Source organism: Schistocerca nitens, chromosome 1 (genome assembly GCF_023898315.1).
Source record: "Schistocerca nitens isolate TAMUIC-IGC-003100 chromosome 1, iqSchNite1.1, whole genome shotgun sequence".
Taxonomy (NCBI): Eukaryota; Metazoa; Arthropoda; class Insecta; order Orthoptera; family Acrididae; genus Schistocerca; species Schistocerca nitens.
The window spans coordinates 965,067,455-965,093,287 of NC_064614.1; the positions used below are offsets into that span (position 1 = coordinate 965,067,455).

The window sequence follows — 25,833 nt, forward strand, 5'->3', positions numbered from 1 at the left end:
CTGCCTTCTATTACTCTTGCTGTTTAGCAACCTTCCTCCCTTTTTTTATATTCCTATTAACTTCCATATTCAGGGATGCTGCAACGGCCTTATGATCACCGATTCCCTGTTCTGCACTTACAGAGTCGAAAAGTTCGGGTCTGTTTGTTATCAGTAGGTCCAAAATGTTATCTCCACGAGTCAGTTCTCTGTTTAATTGCTCGAGGTAATTTTCGGATAGTGCACTCAGTATAATGTCACTCGATGCTCTGTCCCTACCACCCGTCCTAAACATCTGAGTGTCCCAGTCTATATCTGGTAAATTGAAATCTCCACCTAAGACTATAACATGCTGAGAAAATTTATGTGAAATGTATTCCAAATTTTCTCTCAGTTGTTCTGCCACTAATGCTGCTGAGTCAGGAGGTCGGTAAAAGGAGCCAATTATTAACCTAGCTCGGTTGTTGAGTGTAACCTCAACCCATAATAATTCACAGGAACTATCCACTTCTACTTCACTACAGGATAAACTACTACTAACAGCAACGAACACTCCACCACCGGTTGCATGCAATCTATCCTTTCTAAACACCGTCTGTACCTTTATAAAAATTTCGGCAGAATTTATCTCTGGCTTCAGCCAGCTTTCTGTACCTATAACGATTTCAGTTTCGGTGCTTTCTATCAGCGCTTGAAGTTCCGGTACTTTACCAACGCAGCTTCGACAGTTCACAATTACAATACCGATTGCTGCTTGGTCCCCACATGTCCTGACTTTGCCCCGCACCCGTTGAGGCTGTTGCCCTTTCTGTACTTGCCCAAGGCGATCTAACCTAAAAAACCGCCCAGCCCACGCCACACAACCCCTGCTACCCGTGTAGCCGCTTGTTGCGTGTAGTGGACTCCTGACCTATCCAGCAGAACCAGAAACCCCACCACCCTATGGCGCAAGTCGAGGAATCTGCAGCCCACATGGTCGCAGAACCGTCTCAGCCTCTGATTCAGACCCTCCACTCGGCTCCGCAGTCAGTCCTGTCGACAATGCTGCAGATGGTGAGCTCTGCTTTCATCCCGCTAGCGAGACTGGCAGTCTTCACCAAATCAGATAGCCGCCAGAAGCCAGAGAGGATTTCCTCCGATCCATAGCGACACACATCATTGGTGCCGACATGAGCGACCACCTGCAGATGGGTGCACCCTGTACCCTTCATGGCATCCGGAAGGACCCTTTCCACATCTGGAATGACTCCCCCCGGTATGCACAAGGAGTGCACATTTGTTTTCTTCCCCTCTCTTGCTGCCATTTCCCTAAGGGGCCCCATTACGCGCCTGACGTTGGAGCTCCCAACTGTGGCTGAGACTCATTTAACTTTCGCTTGTGAGCAGAAATAGTAGACGTAGAGGAAACCATTGCGGAAGTATTCCCCATGAGTACCGAAGTCTCCGATGGAGCGCTCCTTCGTTGTGGGGACCATCTCTGAGGGCATTCCCGCCTTAAGTGATTGTTCACACCTCAGTTCACACCTCTCGAGAAACGGATGGAGGAACCAATCGGCACATTCGGAAGGTACCAGCTCGGGTAATCACCCCTCCCTGGGCCTGCCAATTATCAGGGGAACGTATGTGTCCTACCTGCCTACCTGGGGCGGGGAATTATGCGTTACCCCGTCACTGGCCCGTGGGAATGCGGCCTTCAAAGACGCACAGGAAAGAAAGAAAGAGAGGAACAAAGAAAAGAAAGGAAGAGAGGTCTCAAATGCCACAGCAGAGAAGAGGGTAAAGAGAAGAGGCAAGGAAAAGGAGGTCAAAGGGAGGACAGAGATTTTTCCAGCATAGGAAGCAAAGAAGAGAGACTGTCTTACAGTTACAAGCGTCCGTCTCCGGACATAGGCATGAAACATACTCCCATAGGGGGAGAAGGGGAAGAGAAGAGGCGGAGGTGAGTGGGGGGGGGGGGGAGGATGGGGGATGGGGAAGGATGTGGAAAAGAAAGGTATGCAGCCCACAAAGGAAAGAGAGCCACACTAGCTCAGGGTCCCGAGCTCGCCACGCACGTATCCACAAGAGAGTTGTGGACCCCCTGTGGGGAGTTTACATTTCATTTGCATTTTCATTTGAAGGAACACGTAGTTCCCTTCAATTCACTGATTTGTTCTGCTGATCGAATCGACAGTTATATAATAGGATCATTGCAATTTCCTATCTTATGATTCTATATTAGAGCATTTCAAGTAGCAGTCCGTCGAGCAATTTACAGTTAACATGGAGTCTTAAGGGGAGTGTGACAGAGTCTGGGTAGGTCATTACTCTGATAGGTGTGTCAGTCTCAAACTGTGGGATATTGCAAGCATACATACATACATAAGTAAATTCGCACGACATGAATGGTGGGGATAACCCGAAGTGCAAGTTCAGTTCCCTAATCGGAAAGGTTTTTCCCCATCCTTCACACTTGCAGGCATCTTTCTTTTATTAAGTGCAAGTACTGTGTGCGTAAGTGTATCTTAAATGTAGATAACTGCATGCACAAGTGTGTGCGCTGAAGATGATTGTTTAGTTTTGTTTTGCTTTAGGGCACAAAAAACAACTGGGATTACACACGTCCAAGTCAAAACTATAGAACATGAACACACAGAGGAGTGAAACAACTATATGTCAGTCCCAGCTGACAGAGCAGAAGACAGCTAAAACAGGCACATGAAAAAAGGGCTAAAAGAGACACCATACAGAAACGGAGGTCCAAAACTAAAAATTAAATGGCCCTTGCCATATTGCTTTGGCGGATAAAAAGTAAAATGTGGTCGACAGCCCGTGCTTCATTCGCTAAAACGGCTGATAAACCAGATGGCAAACCCAAGCTGGAACGTAAATGGTTAAAAAAAGGGCATTCCATCAGGAAGTGGCAGACAGTTAAAATTTGGGCACAATGTGTACAAAGTGATGCGTATCACCAGTTAGCAAATGACAATGGCTAAAAAGGCAGTGCCCAAAACACAGCCAAGTTAAAATAATATCCTCCTGGCGGGAGGGCCGAGAGGAGGTCATCCAAGCCGCTGGGAGAGACTTCATAAGCCGAAGCTTATTCATAAGAAGGGAGGACCATTGGCGATGCCAAAGGGACACCACCGCCTGACAGATGGCAATGCAGAGATCATCAGAGGGGAATAAAAGTACTCGCGGGCTGAGGTACAAGGACTGCAGCCTTGGCAGCAGCGTCAGCAGCCTTGTTTCCTGGCAGACCAACATGACCAGGAACCCACAGAAACATGACATTGACTCCACCAAGAGTGAGCAAGTGACAGTTTTCCAGGATTTGCTGCACTAAGGGATGGGCAGTGTACAGCAAACATAGACTTTGAAGGGGACTAGTGAGTCTGAGCAGAGGACACAATTGAAAAGGCTGTGTCGCTGGATGTACTCCATGCCCTGCGACAAGGCGAAGAGCTTGGCTGTAAATACTGAGGAGTGTACCGGAAGCGGATATTGAAAGACACGGGTGCCAATGACGAAGACACAGCTAACCCCACGGTCAGTGAGCCATCAGTGTATTCAAAGAAAAGTTCCACACAAAGATTGTGAAACTGAAGGCAATAGACCGAGGCTGGAATAGTGTCCTTCGGAAGCAAATGAAGGCAAGGTTAAAATGGGCCACTTCAAGAAGCTAAGATGGTGGTGGTGGTGGTGGTTAGTGTTTAACGTCCCGTCGACAACGAGGTCATTAGAGACGGAGCTCATGCTCGGGTTAGGGAAGGATTGGGAAGGAAATCGGCCGTGCCCTTTCAAAGGAACCATCCCGGCATTTGCCTGAAGCGATCTAGGGAAATCACGGAAAACCTAAATCAGGATGGCTGGAGACGGGATTGAACCGTCGTCCTCCCGAATGCGAGTCCAGTGTGCTAACCACTGCGCCACCTCGCTCGGTAGCTAAGATGGTAAAGGGTTCATGCCTACCAGGAAAGTTGCAGGTAGTAGTGTGAAGTTAAGCCGCCGTAGCAAGTGCCAAAAGCAGACTCCAGGATGAACAGAGAAGAGGGACGAGCCCATACTGACGATCAAAGGAATCATCAAAGGAGGCAGCACAGGAGTGGTGGCCACGCATTGCAGACAAACAACATGCATACCTGCTGAAGAGAAAGTCATGACAGTGGGACAGTGGTAGTTCAGCAGCTTCAGCATACAGGCTCTCAACCGGGTTGCTGTAAAAGATGCTCATGGCCGAAGGGATGCCATGATGGTGGATAGTGTTGAGATGGTGTAAAAGGGATGGGCGTGCAAACGCATAAACAAAGCACCGATAGTCGAGTTTCAAACGGACAAGGGACCGGTACAAATGGAGGAGGGTGGTTCAATCGGCACCTCAAGAAGTACCATTGAGGACAAGTAGGACATTGACAGACCACGTGCAGCGGGCTGTCAGGTAAGATACATGGGAGGACCAAGAATGTTTCCTATCAAGCATGAGCCCCAGGAATTTCCTAGTTCCAGCGAACAGAAGGGCAACAGGCCCAAGATGCACAGATGGTGGGAGAAACCATTTGCGCCACCACAAATTCATAAAGACGGTTTTGTCAGTGGAAAAGACAAAGCCATTATCTATGCTCCAGGAGTAAAGATGATCAAGACAGTGCTGAAGATGCCGCTCAGTGAGACAGGTCTGTGGAGGACAGCAATAGATAGCAAGATCGTCAACACGCCGGAAGACAGGCCATTATTGGGTTCATAGCGACAGCAAAGAGGACGATGGTCAGGATGGAACCCTGAGGCACACCATTTCCCTGGATAAAGGTGTCTGACAAGGCAGAACCCACATGCACCTTGACAACTCTGTCTTGTAAAAATGCCTGAAGGAAACAGTGCAGGTGCCCACGGAAGGCCCACAAGTAAAGAGTACGGAGGATATCAGTTTTCCAGCAGGTGTCATAGGCCTACTCCAAATCGAGAAACACGGCTGCAGTCTGGGATTTCTGCAGAAAATCATTCGTAACATGGGTGGACAAAGTAATGAGATGTTCAACTGCAGAATGCCATTTCGAAATCCAAACTGTGTATTCATTAGTAAATGGCGAGACTTGAACCACCACACCAGCTGGGCATGAATCATATGTTCCATCACTTGCAAATGCAGCTGGTAAGAGATGGGGTGGTATCTAGATGGAAGGTTTGTGTCCTTACTGGGCTTCGGTATGGGTACAGTGATGGCTTCACGCCAGCACCAGGAAAATGTGCCCTCTGCCCAGATGTGATTGTACGTGTTAAGCAGAAAGTGCTTGCCCACAAGAGAAAGGACATCTGAATGTGGATGGCATCTGGCCCTGGAGCGGAGGATCAGGATGAACTGAGAGCATGACTGAGCTCCCTCATAGTAAAGGACGCATTGTAGCAATCACGATTCGGAGAAGAAAAGGGTATCACCCGAGCCGCCTCCACTCGTTTTCCATGGAGGAAGGCAGTGTGATAGTTGGAAGAGCTCGAAACTTCCACAAAATGGAAGCCCTAGGTGTTGGAGATAGCAATAGGGTCCACGATGACATCGACACCAACTCTCAGGTCGGAAATTGGGGAATAGATGTTGGTTCCAGAGAGCCATCAGAGGTTGGTCCACATGACAGAGGAAGGGGTGGAACTGTTAAAAGAACTGGTTAATTAAATCCAGCTAGCTCTTTCACTATCCCAAACAACACAACGACACTTTGCATGCGTCTGTTTGTAATTAATGCAGTTTGCCAGCGTAGAGTGGTGGTTAAAACCACGGAGAGCATGTCTCCGTGCGTGAATTGCGTTCGCGGTGTGCCTCAGTCCACAAAGGGACCGGGACATGACTTGGTAAAGAGGAAGTGTGAACAATGGAACGTTCTGCAGCACTAAGGACAACGTTTGTGAGATATTCCACCTGGTCATCACAACTGGGGAAATCTTCTTGTTCGAAAGTTGCCAGGAAGAAGTAAAGCTGTCAGTCAGCCTTAGGAAGCTGCCATTTGGGCATGCACACGGATGGGGTAGGAGTCAGCAAACGGACAGCATATGGGAAATGGTTGAGCAAGTAGGTGTCAGAAAAAACGGAAAACTCAAGACTAGGGGCAAGCTGGGCAGTGCACAAGGAGAGGTCCAAATGGGAATAGGTGTGCGAGGAGTTGGAAAGGAAAGTGGGTGTTCCAGTGTTAAGGCAGAAATGGTTAAGTTGGTTAAGAAGGTCTGTCAAGAGGGCACCTCTCTAACAGGTCCTGGGAGAACCCCAAAGGGGATGATGCACATTAAAGTCACCGAGTAGCAAAAATGGGGAAGGTAGCTGCCCAATAAGCTGAAGGAAATCTGCCCTGGTGACACTGAATGACAAATGGTACAGAGGGAAAAAGTCAGGTGAGGAAGGAAAAGGTGAACTGTAACAGGTTGAAGACTGGTAGTCAGGGAGATGGGTTGACTACGGATGTCATCCCGTATGAGCAGCATGACGCCCCCATGAGACAGAATGCCGACCTCAGGGGGGAGGGTCAAAACGAATCAGTAAGAAACGTGAAAACTCAAAGCAGTCATGAGGGTGCAATTTTGTTTCCTGAAGGCAGAGTACAAGGGGACACTACGATGCTAAAAGCAGCTGTAAATCCTTTTTGTTGAACCGAAGGCCACGAACATTCCTTTGGAGGAGAGTCATGAGGAGGAAGAGATGTAGGGGTTTCACCTCGGCGGCTGCCAATTGACAGCTGGGGAAGAGGCACTACTGCTGGGCACAGAAGGAGGAGGATCCTGCTCCATGGGGTCCTCAGAAGCATCAGCTTGCTTGTGTAGTTGGTTTGTGGATTCCAATGCCGAATAACAGTTGCTGGTGCACACCGGCGACATGGAGGCTGGCCGGGCTAAGGTATCATGTGGTGACACCATCGAAGAGGATCGTCGAGGTGGCGAAGGAGAAGACCGTTTGCCTTCGGTGGACTTCTTCAAGCCTTTCTGGTTTGTTGAAGACTCAAGTGTTGTTAGGCTGGAGGGACGGAGGAAGTCTTCAAGTGAGTACTACTACTATCCTTTCCGGCCTACCAGTTGTGTAGCTGGTTTGGAATGTAGGGCCCAAGAGTGATAATTTCATAGCCTGCTTTCACCCTGGATGGAAGCACCACTCTATCAAAGGTGAGAAAGAGAGTGCAGTTGGGCGCTAAGGAGGAATCTTCCTTTTTCATTACATGATGGACGACAATGACACTGATCAGAGAGGCAAGATTGGATTTCGGCCTCGGTCAGACCGTAGAGCAGCCTGGTGTAAATTACACCACGGGAAGAATTCAAGGTTCCATGGGCCTCAGCATGAACAGGGTAACCATGGAGTAGCAAGGCAGCAAGCAGTAGTTGTGCCTGAGAATCAGAAGTGGTCTGCAAAAGCAAAGTGCGATTCCGAAAATGAGAGCAGGATTTCATAGGGCCAGCAACTCCATCTACATCTTTCTGAATAATAAATGGATTTACTGTGGCAAAGGACTGACCATCTTCAGCATGTGAGACCACGAGGAACCGTGGTGCAGCAGGAAGGGTCTCTGAATCATTAGTCTCATTACATTTAGTAGATGTTGAGTGGGAAGATGACTGACTCATTGCAAGGAAATCCTCCATGATTGCCACAGTCTCCAGTGGCGCGCACCTTCCATCTGGGGGGGAGGGGCCTCTTCAAAAGGGTTTGCACCCACCTTAGGTGATAGCTCATACCTCAGGTCACACTTCCTGAACACCTGACAGAGGGACCAATCAGCAATTTGGGAAGGTTACAGTTCAGGCAATCATCCCTCCCTGGGCCTGGCCTGTACGAAGGGGTACGTGTGAACCCTACCTGTTGACCCGGGGCTGGGAATTGTGTGTTACCCAGTGACCTGTTATGCGTCAGATGCATGAGCCAGCCTTCAGGGACGCACAGGGAGAAAGAAGAAAAAAAAAAAAAAGAGGATCCTCATATGCCGAAGTGGAGGAATGAGAGGAGAAGGGAAACAAAGAAAGGAAGGAAAGGCAGCGAAAAACAAAGGTGGGACTGTTCGCACGTCAGCAACAGAATGCACAACATTCCCAGTAATACCTCACACATGTTCCCCAAGGGAGGGGAAAAAGAATAGCAAGAGGATGGACATGCAGTACGGAAGGGAAAAAAATGCTGCAAAGGCTGGGGCCCTGTGGTAGCCAAGCACGAACCCGCCAAAGTGTGGTGAGCCCCCTGGTGGTCGGGGAGGAAGGGTGGTGATGATAGAAGGGAAGGGTTGAAACCCAGGCTTGGCACATAGCCTACATCTCTAAGACCACCAAGGAGGTGCTCCTCATCCAAAAAATACATCATCGAAAGTCTCTCATACCCTCACTTCATGACAGATTGCAGAAAGGTTCATAAGGACACACAGAACTGGTGACTTGTTAGCATACAGAACAACTGAAACATTTAAGATACATGCACCAATAATTTGATCAGTTTCCACAATGTGTCACTACCTACTGCAGCAAGTTTCACTGCTCTGAGTTGTCAATTATTGAAGTTAGTCATTGTTTCCCAAAATGTCCGCGAAGAAAAAATAGAACGATTTCAAGTTTCAATAAGAGTGTGTGTATATATATTTATTTATTTATGTCCAACTTACTTGAACAAATCCTATTTTATTGTTAACACACTTAACAGAATATTAGCCCCTTGTAGCACCAAAATCGTACTTTCCTCAATTTTAGTGTAAGTGTCACATGTTTGTCGTTTACTATACAGTGGATTTGTGTCTCATAAAAATGTTTGTTCCATTGTAAATATTCAGTAATAATTTTCCATCGGTTTTGGCCCCTTTCACTATCACTATGTGAAAAGTGAAGCAGCTACAATAACAATAAATAATGATAACTGTAATTATAAAAGAATAATTACATGATTTAATATATCTCCTCTCATGGTGTTACAACCCTGCATAGGTCTTATCCTCTTCAACAGGTTTCCCACATACTGCCCTCTCTAGTGCAGTTCTCCCCATCCTCTAACTCACAGATTTTAAATCATCTTCCACATTTGCTATCCACCACTTTTGTGACCTTCCTCTGTCTTCTTTCAGTTGGCTTCCATACAGAAACCATTCTAGTTATTTGTCCAGCATCCATCCACTAATGAGTACTGATGAAAAGCAGCTCTGGCTTTTTGAATGCAGTATTCTGCACAAGATCTATGGGGCATTTTGAAATAACAATGGTTTCTGGAGTTCTAAAATGAATGCCGAACTGTATCACCTGATAGAGGAGCTGACAGAACAGTAAAAATAATAATAGCCTGGCTTGGAGAAGTGATTTTTTGGCATGAAAGGGATGACAACTGTTCAAAGAGCCTGTACATCTGATGGCTCCATCTGCACCCCTGTCCACATTAAACTCACCAACCACCAACAGTACCTGCATTTTGGCAGCTGTTATCCCTTCAACATCAAAAATCCATCCTATAGAGCCTGACCACCCAGGAATGGCATATCTGCAGTGACAAGAAATCCCTTGCCCAGTATGGTGAGGCTCTCACTAAGGCCTTTACAGACAAGCACTAGCCCCAGTACACACACACACACACACACACACACACACACCTCCCACCACCTCCTACAACCAGCCACGAAGTATTGCCCCCTTTGTCACCCATTACACCAAGACCATAACAACTGAATCACATCATCAAGGTTTTGATTTCCAATCATCATGCCCTGAAATGAGGGACATCCGGCCCGAGATTCTTCCCACTCCTCCTAAAGCAGTGTTCCATTACACACCCAACCTCTACAGCATCTTACTCCATCCCTATGCCACTTCCAATCCCAATTCCTTGCCCAAAGAATCATAACCATGTGGAAAACCCAGGTGCAGGATCTTCTCAGCCTACCCACCTAGCACAGGTTTATTAGTGGACTGGCCATCTATGAAAGCAGCCACGTCTTACCAGCTGTGCTTCCATCATTGCCCAGCTTTTTATATTCTACATCTACATATATACCCCACTAGCCACCAAGCAGTGTGTGGAGGCCACAATTTGTGCCAAAGTCATACCCCCCCCCCCCCATTCAACTCGCAGATCGTATGAGAGAAAAACAACTGTCTGAACACCTCAGTACGAGTTCTAATTTCTCTTGTCTTTGAATGGTGATCACTGCGTGATTTGAAAATGGGTGGTAATAATATATGCTCTACATCCTCGGCAAAGATCGGATTTCGGAAATTAGTGAGCAGCCCCTTCCGTTTAGTGCATCGTCTATCTGCAAGTGTGTCCCACATCAAACTTTCTATGAGATTTTTAATGCTCTCACGATGGCTAAATGTACCAGTCATGAATCTTGCCACTCTTCTTTGGACCTTCTCAATCTCTCGAATCAGATCCAGCTGGTAAGGGTCACATACAGATGAACAACACTCTAAGACTGGATAAACTAACCTATTGTAAGCAATTTCCTTTGTCGATGGACTGCATCGCTTCAGGATTCTACCAATAAACCGCAATCTAGAGTTTACCTTACCCATTACTTGTGTAATCAGACCGTTCCATTTGAGATAATTTTGAATAGTCACACCCAGACACTTGACAGATGTTACCACTTCCAAAGACTGGGCATTTATTTTTTACTCGTACATTAATGGGGATTTTTGCCTTGTTGCAACGGGCTCTAGATATCGGCTCACAGGTTGATGCCATATTTCTCGACTTTCAAAAGGCGTTCGACTCAGTTCCGCACTGTAACTTGATCCAAAACGTTCGTACTTAGGTCTATCTGATGACATATGTGGTTGGATAGAAAATTTTCTAACAGAGAGCAGTATGTCATCCTGAATTCAACAGAAACAAGTGTAACTTCAGGTGTGCCCCACGGCAGCGTAATAGGTCCACTGCTTTTTACGATTTACATAAACTATTTGGTTCATGGTATTGACAGCGGCATTATAGACTGTTTGCCGATGATGCTTTAATTTACCATCTAGTAAAATCATCAGATGATCAGTTCCAATTACAAAATCATCTAGAGATAATTTCTGTATGATGTGAAAAGTGGCAATTAGCACTAAACAAAGAAAAGTGCGAGGTCGTCCACATGGGTACGAAAAGAAATCTGATAACTTTTGGGTTTACAATAAATCGCACAAATCTAAGGGTTGTCAATTCGACTAAATACCTAGGAATTACAATTACGAGCAACTTAAATTGGAAAGACCACATAGATAATATTGTGGGAAGGTGAAACAGAGACTGCACTTTCTTGGCAAAACACTTAGAAGATGCAACAAACCCATTAAAGAGACAGCCTGCATTACACTTGTCCGTCCTCTGCTGGAATATTGCTGCGTGGTATGGGACCCTTACCAGTTAGGATTGATGGAGGACATCGAAAAAGTGTAAAGAAGGGCAGCTCGTTTCGGTTATCGCGCAATAGGGGTGAGAGTGTCACTGATATGATACAGGAGTTGGGATGGCAGTCACTGAAACAAAGGCGGTTTTCTTTGCGGCGAGATCTATTTACAAAATTGCAATCACCAACTTTCTCTTCCGAATGCGGAAATATTTTGTTGACACCCACCTACATAGGGAGAAATAATGATCATAATAAAATAAGAGAAATCAGAGCTCAGACGGGAAGATTTAGGTGTTCCTTTTTCCCACGCGCCATTCGAGAGTGGAATAGTAGAGAAGTAGTATGAAAATTGCAGACTACCGATGTAGATAAGAATGGAGCTATATTTGTAGTATAGTCAACATATAATCTTACAGGGATATCGTCTGGGCCAGATGCCTTCCTGGTATCTAAGGATCTTAACTGTTTTACAATCCCAGATACACTAAGCACTATGTCAGCCATCCTTGCGTTTGTTTGCTAATTGAAAGGGGGAATGGTGCTGCAGTCCTCTACTGTAAACGAGTTTTTGAAAGCTAGGTTTAGAATTTCAGCCTTCTGTTTATCATCGTCCATTACATTGCCCGTACTGTCAGCAAGAGAAGATATTGAAATATTTGTAGCATTCATAGATTTTACTTATGACCAAAATTTTATGGGGTTATTTTTAGAATCAGGAGTTTTTTTTTTTTTACATTACTATTACATTTATCGATTTCCATGGATCCCTTGGAGAGGAGTCTCTGAGATGTGGAAAGAGTCAAAGTGTTCTTTTTTTTACTCAGGTACATGGATATTATAAAATTCTAATTCGAACAGAGTTATGAGCTATAATCCTTGTGAAGATATTCATCAATGGAGTAGAAGGAGTTCGCCAACAGGAAGTTCTTTAATTCACCCTGAACCCGATCTTTATCACTTACAAGACTTTTGATATGCTCTGCTAAGTTATTGAATATATGAGTACCCATGTATTTGACTCCTTTTTGTACTAACGTTAAGCTTTTATAGCCCTTATACAGATTGTTTTTTGTTCTGGTATTATAATCATGTTTTGCACTATTTTGTGTAAAAAGAGACCTGTTGGAAAAGACAAAGGACATCAATGAGTATATGTACTGATAAGTAGTAGTTAGAATACCAAGTTTCTTAAAGAGGTCTCTGCATGATGATCTAGGATTGACACCATATATAATTCTAATGAATCGTTTCTGAATTTTGAAAAATGTTCTCTTTGTGAGAGGAGTTTCCCCAAAAGATGATTCCATAACTCATTAGTGAATAGAAGTAGGCCAAATAAACTAACTTCTTCATTTTGAAATCACCTATTTCTGCTATCATGTGTACTGCAAACATAGCTGAACTAAGGCATTTCATTAGGTCTAGAGTGCGAGTTTTCTAATTTAGGTTGTGGTCAATAATTTCATTGTTTGAATACATGATACTTATAAGGCCAGGTATTCTTTGTGAGGTACTAAACTGTATGTACTGGGTCTTGTCAAAATTCAGTGACAATCCATTTGCTGTGAACCACCCACTGATACTTACAAAAATTTCAATAGCTGATTGCTCAGTGAGATCACAGGTACTGTTTTTTATACCAATACTTGTATCATCTGCAAATAAGACAAAATTTGCATTTTGTGACACTGAATATGGAAGGTAATTAATATATAATAGGAACAAGGGACCTAAAGTAGAGTCCTGGGGCACCCCTTATCTGATGGTTTCGTATTTTGAATGACTATTAACCATGAGTCTGCTACTCCTGTTATCCCATAATATTTTAACTTTTGTATAAGGATATCATGCTTAATACAATCAAAAGCTTTAGCCAAATCACAGAATATGTCACGTGGAAATCACTTTTGATTTATCGATTCTAATACATCATCTGCAGAAGTAAATATAGCTTGATCGGTTGACAATCCTTTCCGAAATCCAAACTGATTATGAATGAGAATATTTTTCTGTTTATAAAGTCTGTTGTACATAACCCTTTCAAACACTTTCGAAAATATCTTCAATAAGGAAATGGGACAGAAGTTTTCCACTGATGATTGGTCTCATTTTTTTGTGTAATGGTTTGACAGTAGCATATTTAAGCCTATCTGAAAAACTACCACCGTGGAGGGATTCATTACTCAGTATGTCACAAAGTTCTGAGGACAACATTTAATTATGTTAGTGCTGATTTCATCATAACCACTGGAACATTTGTTTTTAAGAGAGCTAATAATATTAGAAATCTCTTTTGGTGAGGTAAAATATAGCTAAATTTTGTCAAACTTCTGCAGAAATGTGTTTTTTAAATATTTTAAGCTGTCTTCTGGGGAACTATGCAAACCTAAGTTGTCTGCTACAGAAAGGAAAAAGTTGTTGAAAGTGCCTGCTATTTTGGAGGTATCTCTAATCAACTCATTATTTACATTCAACATAATTTCCTGATTTGCCTGATTAGTTTTTCCTGTTTCACTTTTCACTATTTTCCATATAGTTTTTATCTTGTTATTAGAGGCATTTATTTTTTCTTGAATATAAATACATTTCGAGGTTCTGAGTGCTTTGTTTAGAATTTTACAATATAATTTGTAATGCGATTTAGCTTTTTAGTCATCGTTTTCCCTTGAAATTAAGTACAGTCTTCATTTTGTTTTGCAAGATACTTTTATTCCATTTGTAATCCAAGGTTTCGAAACATTTAATCTATTTGCTTTGATTACTTTCTTAGGGCAGCAGTTTTCAATGTGACCTATGACCGTATTAGAGAAACAGTTATATTTTCCTTTTATCCCAGGCGAATTGTATACATCTTTCCAGTCTGTATTACTCAAACAGCTTTTTTATACTTTATAAAAGACATATTTATGCCAGTGACTGTAACACTTTCTTTATTTCATGATTGCAATTTTGGCCTTAGGCCATTATCAAGTGAAGATGTTATGGCTATTAGGTCATGTCAACCTAATAGCCATAACATCTTCACTTCATAATGGCCTAAGGCCAAAACTGCAGTCATGAAATAAAGAAAGTTTTACAGTCACTGGTGTAAATATGATGTCTTTTATAAAGTTCTACCAGACTGTGAATCCCAGTTACAAAAAGTTAAATACTTTTTTAAAACTTCAATTCCTGTTTCATTTATTAATCGTATAGTTTCCCACTTCCTGTTATTAGTTGAATCAGACCCCACTATATTATATGTAAGCAACTGGTCATCATGATCTGAAAGGCCATTAAATATTAGATTTATACTATGATTTGCTAGTGTGGTAGTACCTACGAAAATGTTATCAATAGCAGTCCTGCTGGTACCCATAAACCTGGTTGGAAACTGTACTAAGGAATGAGATTATAAGAAGTGGTAAGATACTCTAATATGGATCTTGAGTGATTATCCTTCAGAAAATTTAAATTAAAATCTCCACTTAGTATGAGTTCATTATTTTTGGAAGTTAAGAAATTTAATACTGCATCAAGCCTGTTTAGTGAATAGCTGGAAATTACCAGTTGGAGCCCTGTATACTGTGATTAATTATTTTTCTTGTGTGTGTTTCTACTTGTGTGGCACATGCTTCAAAATGCTGATCACTACAGTATTTAAGAATGTCAATGTTTTTATAATTGTGACCCTTTCTAATGTAAGTGGCAACTCCTTTCTCCATCTCTTTTCTACAGTACTTTGAAGCTAAGGTATACCCTACCATATTACGCATTTAAATTTCACTACCTAAATGATGTTCAGAAATAAAAATAATATCAACAGGATCCAAACAGATCTGAAATTCATTAATTTTGTTTTTTAAACCTCTGATATTTTGATGTAGTAAATTTATTGTTACTTTTTTTGTCTTCACAAGTATTATGCTTAACATTTTCAAATACTTCTTGTTTCAACACTGAATGTGTAGATAACGAGCTTAATCTAAAAAAGAACTACTTCCATGAGTTACAGTGTCCCCCCTTAAAGAATTTGCTATAAACCTAGCTAGTATATCCTTCCATATTCTATCGAGATGCAGGCCATGAGAAGAAAAGCCCCACCTACCAATAATTTCAATAGGAACCAAACCAATCCCTGACCCAGCACCAGCCCGAAGCAGTCGATCCAACTCCATATTGACCCTCTTCACAGAGCTGTTCAACTGGGTTCGATTGTACTGCTTGAAAACAGGCACAAACTCAACATTAGTATGGTTTGTTGCTGATGCTATTTTCACGAGGTGCTATTTTTACCAGGTCCCTATCGATTCCGTTCCCTGCTCCACCCACTGTTACAACATGATCCTCCTTCGTGAAACCCTTACACAAAGATCTTAGGCCCTCTATCACTTGGCTGAGAGATGCACTAGGCTTGAAAGAGTTTGTGACCTGGTAGCTGTCACCCTAATTTTCCCTTCAAAAGTTGGCCCACACCTCTTCCATGACTGCTACCTAACAGCAGAATTTTTTTCCCACTTTTTCTGAAGCAACAGGCATCCTAACTGAATTCTGATGTGCATCACCTCCACCTACATCTACGTGAGGCTCTTCATTACTTAACTGTGGCACCAGGGCAAATCTGTTTCTTGTGCCATCAATGAAACTGTCAGATACTGTCCTCTTTCTGTGGCCCTTGTTCCCTCTACCATTTCCCACTTCTCTTCACCCTTCTCCCCCCTTAACCTAATTAGTTCCTCCCTAGCTTTACCTCATTCAGCCTGAAGGGCTCTAATCTTCTCCTCCTGTTCTGCTATTTTCATATCCAGTGAACACACTCTACAGTACCTAGGAAGAGCTTCATTTTGTTCCCCAGTTTCCATGCCACTACATTCCCCCCAGTGAAACGATCTGTCACAACAGCTGCATAGCAACCCAGAACTAACTTTCCTACTGCAGCTAAAACACTTCACACTCATGATCGTTTACAATATAGGCCTACTTTTTAAGCTTTCACTAAATAAAGATAATTTCCTATTTACTATGCTCTATGGGGCTCTAATATAAATATAATACTAATGTACTTACTTAGACTTCAAATCACTTAACTTTCGCACACAAAATTTAGGCCTAAAAACGGCTGTTAAGCGGTAATGGTTTTATGCTATTTTCTTTAAAAATGTGGCACAGAACTTAAAATCTTCACTTCCCCAAACAGTTATTACACTACTGAATGCAATTAAAACTAATAAAATCCAGCCACTGCACTTAGTACTCACTAGAACTTCAAAAATAAGCGCACACAAAATATCAACACAATCGGTCGGTCCAAAGAGCATCTGTGGACAAATTGCTTTCAAATTCGTTAAAAGAATCTCTCTCTCTGACATTTTGACAGCTACTTTCATTTCACACAATTTCTGTTTGTCAGCAGGGCAGTGAAAACGTTTAAAACGACTGTGCAAAATTCTCTGCTTTCTCAGTAACTTCCTAATATGTTTGTTGTACCAAGGTAGATCCTTTCCCTCCCCTATATTTTTGCTAGGTGATGGACAGTACCTTTAAATTCTAACAAAAGATGCTCAATTTCTTTGAGTCTTGTGGTGAATGCTTGGAGCTGACTATGAAGATATTCGTTAATGACACTTTTATTTGCTTTCCCAAACAAGAAAAATCTACGCTGTTCCTTTGGTTTTTTGCAACTTCCACTGACATAGAAGCCACAATGACATTATGGTCATTAATACCTTCTTTTATATTAACTTCCTCAAAACGATCAGGTCTGTTTGTCACCAAGATATCTAATACGTTCCCATCTCGAGTTGGTTTTCTAACCAATTGCTGAAGCTTGTACGTTGAAAGTGCTCCTAGAATAACTTCACGAGTCTTTGCTTCTGACCCCTGTGATAAACGTGTAATTTTCCCAGTCAATGGATGCCAGATTAAAGTCTCCACCTATAACTAATGGATAATTTGGATATTTCCTATGTACTCTAGACTTTCCCTGAAACATTCTGCGAAGTTTGTTGCAGATGCTGGTGGTCTATAGAAACATTCTAATACAATGGTCAATCCTTGTCTGATTGCAGCTTTATCCAGACTATTTCACAGTCTGATCTAATATCGATTTCAACTGGTTTAAACAGCTTTTAACTGCAATGAACACACCACCACCCATAGCATCAGTCCTACCCTTCCTAAATGTTGTCCAATCCAAGTTCAAAATTTCACTGCTACTTATGTCCGGTGCCAACCAGGTTTTGGTACCTAATACAATATTGGCATTGTTACTGTTTATTTCGGAGAATAACTTGGGGACCTTGCTACAGTACTTCAACAATTTGCTAACATGAGATGCAGCATATGTAAATCCTTTGGAATGACCTGTTTAGGTGAGCTAACAACTTTTACAGTTGGCACACCCACATTAGTGTCATGAACTGGTAATTTTTCAGGCCAACGGTTTGTTTCCCGTGGGGAGGAACCTAATCTAAAAAAACCCCATGTGCACACGAGTACTGTGTTACCCATGTAGCTGCTTCCTGTGTGTAGTGCACCTCTGATCTATCGAGCTGCATCCTACAACCTATCACCCCATAGCGTAGGTCAAGGAATCTACAACCATTTGCGTCACAGAGTCAACGATACTGGTGTGACTATCAACCAGCTGTCTAATATGATGAATGGCCACCACCAAACTGTGGCCAAGAGCAAAGTAGACCACCTTGAAGCACAACATGCAGTTGAACATAACATGCCTGATTTCAATGGTTGCTTCACTATGGAGCCATTTGAATCCTTCCCTCAATCACCAGCTTTTCTGAACTGTGCATCTTGGTACTATCCTTACAACACATTCTCCACTCCTGTAATTGTCCTGGCCTCAACCTACGGCAACATACTGTCCCCCATACCCTCCACTGAACAGTTTCCACTCCCTCTACCCTATCATTTCCTTCCCATTCTTGATTCCCACCCTCTCCGTTTGCCACCGTCTGTCAATGCTCCCACCCATCTTTCCCTGTTCCTCTCCTTTTTCTCCGTTTTCCTCATCTCCCTGCCCCGAAATGTCCTGACTCTGTGCCTGTTGGCCTTCTAGTGCATACTCTACCAGACAGTGCTCCTCTCTCGCCCCACCCATGCACTGCTATCCCTTTTCCCTTCCCCACCCCTTTCAGATTGCTACTACCATTCCACGTGATAGTAACAGTCTGGTCCAAGATGCCAGAGTTGGCAGTCATGCTTGCATGAGGTGTGGTTGCTTGTATGAATGAATAGTGTGTTTCATTTTCTGATTAAGGCTGTGGCCGAAAGCTTATGTTTAAGTATGCTAACTGTGCCTGTCTGCAACTTAAAGCATCATCTTTATGGTAAGTAGCAATATACCTTTTCCTACATTGATGAAGGCTTACTTGTAGTCTACATTTGATTTAGCATAAAATAAGTGAAAATTTTCTTTAGTGTCAGAACATGAGATACTTCTTGATCTGTAGAAACCAATTCAACTTTGATGAGAATCTGTCAGAACTATAAAATGTCAAACACTGCGGGGTTCTCATTTCTTTATGTATGAGGGGAAAGGTGAGAATACTGGGAGGTTGTGTTTTTTTAAATACTGGGAGGTCGTGTCTTTTTTTTAAAAAAATACTGGAGGCAAAGTTGTGAAGAAACTGGCAAATGCATTACCTGCAGGCTGTATTGTGACTAGGTTTCACAAAGTGTAATAAGATGCTCTGAGATGCTTAACTACCTCCATTCTGATCAATGTCGTCAGGCTACTGGAACAATACAACCAACCAGAATTCCAGAAAAGAGTAAGCTCCAGTCTGGCAATGAAATGAAGAGGGGTCACAGTGCAACTGACCAGACTATACAGGGAGTGGACATACACTGATGCAACACCAAAAATAAATTCAAAGTAATGAAATTTCAAGAATAGATTTGCCAAGTTAACACATGTAAGTGATAAACACTGCAAGATCACAGTTCATGTAAACACAAGAAGCCATTGCAAATGTGAAATGCTGATACATTAATAACTGGTGTAACTGCCAGAATGTTGAATGCTAGCATGTGAATGTGCATACACGGTGTTGTACAGGTGCTGAATGTCAGTTTGTGGGATGCAGTTCCATGACTGTTGCACTTGCTCAGTCAATACAGGGACAGTTTATGCTGTTTGTGGATGATGTTGGAGTTGTCCGTTATGTCCCAACTGTGCTCAACTGGAGACAGATCTGGTGATCAAGCAGGACAAGGCAACATGTTAACTCAATGAAGAGCATGTTGGGTTACAACATTGTTATGTGGGTGAGTGTTACCCTGTTGGAAAACAACCCCTGAATTGCAGTTCTTGAATGGCAGCACAACAGGTCAAATCACCAGATTGACATACAAATTTCCAGTCAGGGCACATGGGATAACCACCAGTATGCTCCTGCTGTCAACAGCGCATCCCCAGACCATAATTCCAGGTGAAGGGCCAGTGTGTGTCGCATGCTGACAGGCTGGTTGCAGGCCTTCAACTGGCCTCCTCCTAACCATGACACAGCCAACACTGGCACCAATGCAGAACCAGCTTTCATCAGAAATCAATAGACTCCACCCTGGCCTCCAATGAACTCTCATGTGACGCCACTGAAGTCGCGAATGGCAGTGGTTTGGGGTCAGCGTAATGCGCACTACAGGGCATCTGGCTCAGACCTGTCCTTGAATTAACAGATTTGTAACAGTTTGTTGTGTCACTATGGTGCCAACTGCTGCCGCAGATGCAGTATGATGTGCCAGTGTCACACACCAAACATGATTGTCTTCCTTCTCTGTAGTGCCACATGGCCATCCAGGGCCTCATCTTGCGACCGTGCATTCTCGTGACCACCACTGTCGGCAATCGTGAACAGTGGCCTTTTTGCAATATCGCAGAAGGATCATCCAGCTTCTTTTAGCCTTATTATACAACCTTGCTTGAACTCTTGAGGTGTTGATAATGGCACCTTTGTCACCTTAAAGGCATTCTTGGCTAACAACTGACCACATCCAATCTCAATGTCACAAACATTACAACATGTATTTAAAACAAACTTGATTCATATCCTCTTAGTGGAACCACTAGCACCAGTCTTATGTGACTGTTGCAGAATTTTAATAGCCATCTTCCAGTTGTAGAAACACACCTACCAACTTTCTTATATGCCATAGAACACCACTGTGTTTAATTTGAGTGACATTTCAGAACAATATTATAGATTGCTACTTACCGTAAAGATGACATCAAGCTGCAGACAGACACAATTAAGAGACACATGTAAGCTTTTGGCCACAGCCTACATCACACACACACACACACACACACACACACACACACACCACTTGTTCAAACTCACATGACCAAATCCATCAGCTAGGACCAGCTGCGCAGTTACGAAGCCTGTGTTGTATGCAGGTGACAGTTGATACAGTGTGGCTTGTAAGTAGATGCAGTTTGGAAGGCGATGAATAAACACAAGAGAGTAGAGAAAGAAAAGATATGAATTGTGTTTCTCTTTCTTTTTCTGATGAAGGCTGTGTTCAAACTTCTACACAGGGAGTGCAGTGTAGAGTTTAGGTTAGGCAAGTAGTTTAGTTTAATAGCCTTTGTGTATGTGATGCATCTAATACCTTCACATGTCTGATTTCTGGCAAGTTCAGTGAAAACTTGATTATTTAAACAGGTAGATACGGGGATGTGTGCTTACTTCCTGTATATTGTCATAAATTAATTTGGTTATGTGATCTGAACACTAATTTAGACTGAATAAAATGAAACTGATCAGAACTTTATTTCAATCACCTCTGATTTATTTACAAATCTCTTTATTAAATCTGCATAAAATGATCTTTTAAACAGTAAAATGAAACATAGGGGCAAGGAAATAATTGTAAGGAACATCACTTTTTTGTCTCTGTTTACAGCAACAAGATAAAATTTTGTTTTCAATTTGTATCCAATTGTAACTGAAAATGTTGTAATTAGCTCTTCATTCATAATGGTCATTGTCCTAATTCATTTGGGTGTAACACTGTCATTTAAATGTAAAATAGACATTTGGCTTATGAATGCATGGCCTTATTGCTAAAAAATTAGGCATTTCCTTAAAGGGGGATCTTCACCACTGCATTCATAGAGTCGAAATGAGCCTGACATTCATGCAAATACAACTCTTAGTTGAAACACCTATCTTTTAAGACGACATTGTATGACTTATGGCTATAGCAATACTTATTCTTTTTTACTATTTTTGATTATCTCTTCAGGCTTTTGGTGTCTTAAATCACAACCCATCTGTGCTATCAATAGGCTTAGCATGTAGGACAACATGACTACCAATCAATTTCAAAATTTTGCAATTTGGCCTGGTTTTAATGAAATATTTTACAACTATTCCTGATAAAGGAAACTCTCAAGTAACCTTTGAGGTTTTTAATTCTATGATCTATGGTAAAGAAAAATTAGAATTTTAACTGACCAGAGATACTTACATACGAAGAACTGATTTCTTTGATATGCTCCTCATAATAGCTCCATAATGGGTAGCTATGTCAAAATGGTTTGGATACTTTAACAGAAGAGAAGCTGCTGCCTGCAATAATGAAAACTCAGAAATAACACAACTGAAGAGTAGCAATTGCTTATTTTTGGTTCTGTCCGGGACAACACAAAGTTGTCTATCATTCTTCGGTATTGCAAGTGTGAGGATTGCATATTACTGTTAGAATTATGTCATGTTTGTTTTGTTTTAGGATGCAAACACAACTAGAGTTATATGTGCCCATTTCAGAACTGTAGAACACGAAGACAGAGACAGGAGTTAAAAGCGGCTACACAAATTCCAATCAAAGGAAGAGAAGACAGCTAAACACAGGGGTGTGGAGAAAGGTCTAGCCATAGAGAAATGGAGGTCCTGAACTAAAGATTAAATGTCCTTCACCATATTTGTACAACAGATAAAAAGTAAAATGTGGTCGACAGCCCATGCGTCATTTGCTAAAGCGCAATAATTCAGACAACGGGAACATTAGCAAATAAAAAAACAGTCATTCCAACAGGAAATGGTGGACCATCAAAGGTTGATGGCAATGAGCACAAAGGGCTGGGGGAGCACCACTTAACAAATGGCCACAGCTGCACTACTGGCCATTAAAATTGCTACCCACAAAGATGACGTGCTACAGACGTGAAATTTAACCGACAGGAAGAAGATGCTGTGATATGCAAATGGTTAGCTTTTCAGAGCATTCACACAAGGTTGGCGTCGGTGGCGACACCTACAATGTGCTGACATGAGGAAAGTTTCCAACCGAATTCTCATACATAAACAGCAGTTGACTGGCGTTGCCTGGTGAAACGTTGTTGTGATGCCTCGTGTAAGGAGGATAAATGCGTACCATCACGTTTCCAACTTTGATAAAGGTCAGATTGTAGCCTATCACAATTGCAGTTTATCGTATCGCAACATTGCTGCTCACGTTGGTCGAGATCCAATGACTGTTAGCAGAATATGGAATTGGTGGGTTCAGGAGGGTAATACGGAATGCCGTGCTGGATCCCAACGGCCTCATATCACTAGCAGTCGAGATGACAGACATCTTATCCGCATGGCTGTAGCAGATCGTGCAGCCATGTCTCGATCCCTGAGTCAACAGATGGGGATGTTTGCAAGACAACAACCGTCTGCACGAACAGTTCGACGACGTTTGCAGCAGCATGGACTATCAGCTCTGAGACCATGGCTGCGGTTACCCTTGACGCTGCATCACAGACAGGAGCGCCTCCGATGGTGTACTCAATGACAAACCTGGGTGCACAAATGGCAAAATGTCATTTTTTCGGAGGAATACAGGTTCTGTTTACAGCATCATGATGGTCACATCCGTGTTTGGCGACATCACGGTGAACCCACACTGAAAGCGTGTATTCGTCATCGCCAAACTGGCGTATCACCCAACATGATGGTATGGGGTGCCATTGGTTACACGTCTCCGTCACCTCTTGTTCACATTGACGGCACTTTGAACAGTGGACGTTACATTTCAGATGTGTTACAACCTGTGGCTCTACCCTTCATTCGATCCCCGCGAAACCCTACAATTCAGGAGGATAATGCACAACCGCATGTTTCAGGTCCTGTACAGGCCTTTCTGGATACAGAAAATGTTCGACTGCTGCCCTGGCCAGCACATTCTCCAGATCTCTCACCAATTTAAAATGTCTGGTCAATGGTGGCCGAGCAACTGGCTCGTCACAATATGCCAGTCACTACTCTAGATGAACTTTGGTATCGTGTTGAAGCTGCATGGGCAGCTGTATCTGTACACACCATCCAAGCTCTGTCTGACTCAATGCCCAGGCGTATCAAGGCCGTTATTACAGCCAGAGGTGGTTGTTCTGGGTACTGATTTCTCAGGATCTATGCGCCCAAATTGCGTGAAAGTGTAATCACATATCAGTTCTAGTATAATATATTTGTCCAATGAATACCCGTTTATCATCTGCATTTCTTCTTGGTGTAGCAATTTTAATTGCCAGTAGTCTAAAAAGACTACACAACCTACCTAAAATGATCTCACAGCGAGAGGGCCGAGAGGAGGTCATCCAAGCCACTGGGAGAGGCTTAATACCTTGAAGCTTGTTCCTATGAAGGGAGGACCAGTTGTGATGCCAAAGTGACACCACCTGCTGTCAAACAGCAACACAGAGGTTGTTGGAGGGAATGTAAGAACTAGGGGCCTGAGGTGCGAGGATTGCAGACTTGACCGCAATGTCAGCGGCCTCATTCCCTGGCAAACCGATGTGGCGAGGAACCAAAATAAACATCACAGAGGCCCCTTCAAGAGAGAGCAAGTGACAGCTTTCTTGAACCTGTTGCACTAAGGTATGGACGGTGTACAGCACACAAGAGGCTTTGAAGAGCACAAAGTCAGAGCAAATTATGCAATTTAAAAGCCTGTGCCATCGGAGGTACTGCATGGCCTGATACAGGGTAAAGAGTCTACTGTAAATACCGAGTGGTGTTCTGGATGACGATACCAAAAAACATTGGTGCCAATGATGAAGGCACACCCAACACCACAGACAGTTCATGAACCATTTAGTGTATTCAAAGATGCTACCGCGCAGTTCCATGCGAAAGTCATGAAACTGAAGGCGATTGAGTGAGGTTGGAATAGTGTCCTTAGGAAGCGAATGAAGGCCTAGGTGAAAGCGTGCCAGTGCATGAAGCCAAGGTGGTGAAGGGTTCACATCCAGCAGAATAGTGCCAGGTAGTGCAAGAGCTGAAAGGCAACTGGAGGATGTAAGAGAATAGGGACACCCCCACACTGGCAATGAAAGGTGTCTTCGAAGAAGGAGACATAGGATGGGTGGTCATGCATGACAAATGGCATGCTTATCTGCTGAGGAAAAAGTCACGGCAGTAGCACAGAGGTAGTTCGCCAGGTTCTGCATATGGACTCTCAAGCGGGCTAGTATAAAAGGCGCCTGTGGCCAAATGGATGCCACAATGGTGGATGGTATTGAGACTGCATAAGAGGGACAAACGGGCAGATGCATAAACGAAACACCCACAGTCGAGTTTCTAATGGACAAAGGACCGGTACAAACAGAGGAGGTTGGTTCAACCTGGCCTCCAGGAAGTACCACTAAGGACAAGTAGGGTATTGAGCGACCACGTACAGTGGGCCGCCAGGTAGGACATGTCATAGGACGGGAGGACGAAGGAAGTTCCTATCGAGCATGACCCCCAGGAATTTCATAGTTTCAAGGAACGGAAAAGCAACAGGCCCAAGATGAAATGACTGTGGAAGAAACCACATGCACCGCAGAAATTCAGACAAGCAGTTTTGTCAGATGAAAAATTAAAGCCATTGTCAATGCTCCAGGAGTAAAGATAATCGAGACATCACTGAAGACACCATTCAATGAGACAGGCCCATGGAGAACTACAATAGATAGCAAAATTGTCAATGAAAAGGGAGCCGGAGATGCCCAGCAGGACACAGGTCATTACAGGGTTAATGGCAATAGCTACGAGAATGACACTCAAGATGGAACTCTGAGACATCCATTTTCCTGGATAAAGGTGTCCGACAAGACAGAACCCATGCTTACCTTGAAAACTTGGTCTCTTAAAAATTCCTGGAGGGAACAGGGCACGAGGCCACGGAAGCCCATGTGTATAGTGTACGGAGGATACCTGTCCTCTAACAGGTGTCTTAGGCTTTCTCCAAATTGAAAAACACAGTCAGTCTGGGAATTCTGCAGAAAACCATTCATGACATGGGTAGACAAAGTGACAAGATGGTCAACTGCAGAATAGCGCGCTCAAAATTCCCCTGTGCAGTGGTTAGTAAATGGCGAGACTCAAGCCACCATACCAGACCAGCATGAATCATACATTCCAGTACTTTGCAACACAGCTGGTGAGAGAAATGGGGCAGTGTTTGCCCTTACCTGGCTTAGGTATGGGTATGGCAGTGGCTTCACACCAGCATCTGGTAAATGTGCCCTCTGCCCAGATGCAGTTGTACATACAAAGGAGAAAGT

The 25,833-nt window shown here is 43.1% G+C and overlaps 1 protein-coding gene across 7 annotated transcripts in view; it reads right to left on the reverse strand.

The window, feature by feature from the left end:
* The window catches only part of LOC126194948 (ribonuclease P protein subunit p21), a 57,421-nt gene that overhangs the window by 8,986 nt on the left and 22,602 nt on the right, over positions 1–25,833 (reverse strand). For 6 of the 7 annotated variants that reach the window (XM_049933385.1, XM_049933342.1, XM_049933359.1 and 3 more), the window contains one exon: positions 21,771–21,871. The exons of the other annotated variant lie outside the window; for it this stretch is intronic. In XM_049933385.1, coding sequence (XP_049789342.1) covers positions 21,771–21,871 — 101 coding nt within the window. The remainder of the gene's footprint in view (positions 1–21,770; positions 21,872–25,833) is intronic. 7 annotated transcript variants of the gene reach the window in all.